The 2200-nt window shown below is 43.8% G+C and overlaps 1 protein-coding gene across 1 annotated transcript in view; it reads left to right on the top strand.

Moving 5' to 3' along the window:
• GPR21 (G protein-coupled receptor 21) overlaps window positions 1-1229 on the top strand; it is a 1408-nt gene extending 179 nt beyond the window's left edge. Inside the window, 1 exon segment of the mRNA XM_010019632.1 lies at window positions 1-1229. This exon segment is cut by the window's left edge and continues 17 nt beyond it. Within this exon segment, the coding sequence (XP_010017934.1) occupies window positions 1-866 (866 nt within the window). The 3' untranslated portion in view covers window positions 867-1229.
• Window positions 1230-2200: the final 971 nt, after the last annotated feature.

Raw genomic sequence — 2200 nt, 5'->3', positions numbered from 1 at the left:
ACCACACCACCAGCTACTTCATCCAGACTATGGCGTATGCTGACCTCCTGGTGGGCGTGAGCTGTCTGGTGCCTTCTTTGTCTCTGCTGCACTATCCTATTGTTTTAAGTGAGTCCTTGGTTTGCCAAATCTTTGGTTATGTGGTATCAGTGCTTAAGAGCGTCTCCATGGCCTCTTTGGCATGCATTAGTATTGACAGATACATCGCCATCACGAAGCCGCTGACCTACAACACGCTGGTGACCCCATGGAGACTTCGAATCTGCATACTGATCATTTGGCTCTACTCCTGCCTGGTCTTCTTGCCCTCCTTTCACTGGGGAAAGCCTGGATATCACGGGGATGTGTTTCAGTGGTGTGCCAATTCCTGGAACACCGATCCCTATTTTACCCTCTTCATTGTGGTGATGCTCTACGCCCCGGCTGCTTTCATCGTCTGCTTCACTTACTTCAACATCTTCCGCATCTGCCAGCAGCACACCAAGGAGATCAATGAGAGGCGAGTGCGCTTCAGCTCTCAGGATGGGGAGGCTGGGGAGGCGCAGCCCTGCCCGGACAAGCGCTATGCCATGGTTCTTTTCCGCATCACCAGTGTCTTCTACATCCTCTGGTTGCCCTACATCATCTATTTTCTGCTGGAGAGCTCCAATGTCTATAGTAACCGCGTTGCGTCCTTCTTGACCACTTGGCTTGCCATTAGCAACAGCTTCTGCAACTGTGTCATTTACAGTCTCTCCAACAGTGTCTTTCAGAAGGGGCTTAAGCGGCTCTCGGGGGCTATTTGTGCCTCTTGCGCTAGACAGAGGGTAGCTAAGGACTCCTCTACCTCTAGGAGCAAAAGATCTTCCAATGGATGTCATGTTTAAGACTCTCCTATCAGCTGGACTGGGAAGTGCAGGGACAATTCCATAAATTGCAAAAATAAGTTAAATATGATTTTAAGATGTCCAGATTTGCAAAAAGGTCTCTGAGAAATGCTGCTGACATAGAAGAATCAGGAGCACTTATCAGTGTGGTTAAAAAATATTGCTGTGGAGGAGGCTGTGGAGTTTCACCTCCATATTCATTTTTAAGAATAAAGCTGTATCTTGACACTTACCTCTCCAGCTGGTGTGACTGAATGGAGTGGGTGTCTGAGAGCTTCAGCAAAATGTAGTCTTTCTTACAGCTTTACTAGGTTCTTTTCAAGATTCGTGCTTCACATGTAAATGATAGATCTGAAGTGGAAATGTCACAGTATATGGTATATTACAGGGATTTTTTTAATATATGCCAAAGTATATCGACACAATGTTCCAGCATCGTAACAGAAGGGGCCAAACAATGGTGTTTTTTCAGTGCTACCTAGACAGGACTTCTAGAACAGCAGTGACCAGTGTGAACATTTGAGTGTGACCTTAGGGTCTTACTGAGCCGTGAGGGCAGCGATGTGATCTGAAGTCCTGCGCTTAGGAGGACTGCCCTGGCTTCCCTGCCTCGTCTCTCTGGTAGGAGGCATGTGTGCCATCAGAGTACAGCATCTGCATTTGCCTGTTTGCTGGGAAGGAAGAAGAAAAACTGGGATCAGACCAAATTTAGCAGTTAAATAAAATGTGTTTTGATAAGCTAAGAGAAAATACATGTTGCTTTATGATACCAGAGTTGTGGCAGCCGCTTGAGGATGATGCCAACATGTGAAATTATGCTCAAACCAGTGGAGAAATGCCACAGTTTTGTATGTGGAAATTTTCTCAAGAACAACTTTAAAAATAACATGTCCCTTTTTTTTTTTTTTTTTTTTTTTTAAATCTAAATTCTTCTGATATTTTACATACTAGAACTTAAGGGGAAAGGAAAGAAAACAATTGTCTTCTAAACAGCTAAGGGAACTATGTTGTAAATTTAACTGTAGTATTTGAGTTATTCATAAGTGCACAGAGCTAAATCGGAGACATTTTTCTTTAGCCTTCATGGGATTAAAGATGGTTCGAATATAGCAGGAGCTAAATCCTGTTGGCAAACGCATATCTAACTGGTCAAACAAAATCAGTGTCTGAGAAGCAAAATCTCATTGACCACAGCTTTTTCAAGCTGGCTGAGGTTAAATCTTTGTGAGTACTGTAATGCTGTTAAGAAGGCACTGTGCCCCTCAAATTGGTTAGTTTTTCCTGAAGCGTATCCTTGTCTTTTTACTGATGCCATACTGGAAAGTGAAAGGGAA

Source organism: Nestor notabilis, unplaced genomic scaffold (genome assembly GCF_000696875.1).
Source record: "Nestor notabilis isolate BGI_N333 unplaced genomic scaffold, ASM69687v1 scaffold21198, whole genome shotgun sequence".
NCBI classification, from domain to species: domain Eukaryota; kingdom Metazoa; phylum Chordata; class Aves; order Psittaciformes; family Psittacidae; genus Nestor; species Nestor notabilis.
The sequence above is the reverse complement of the archived record's forward strand: the minus strand, read 5'-3'. Positions and strand labels throughout refer to the sequence as shown.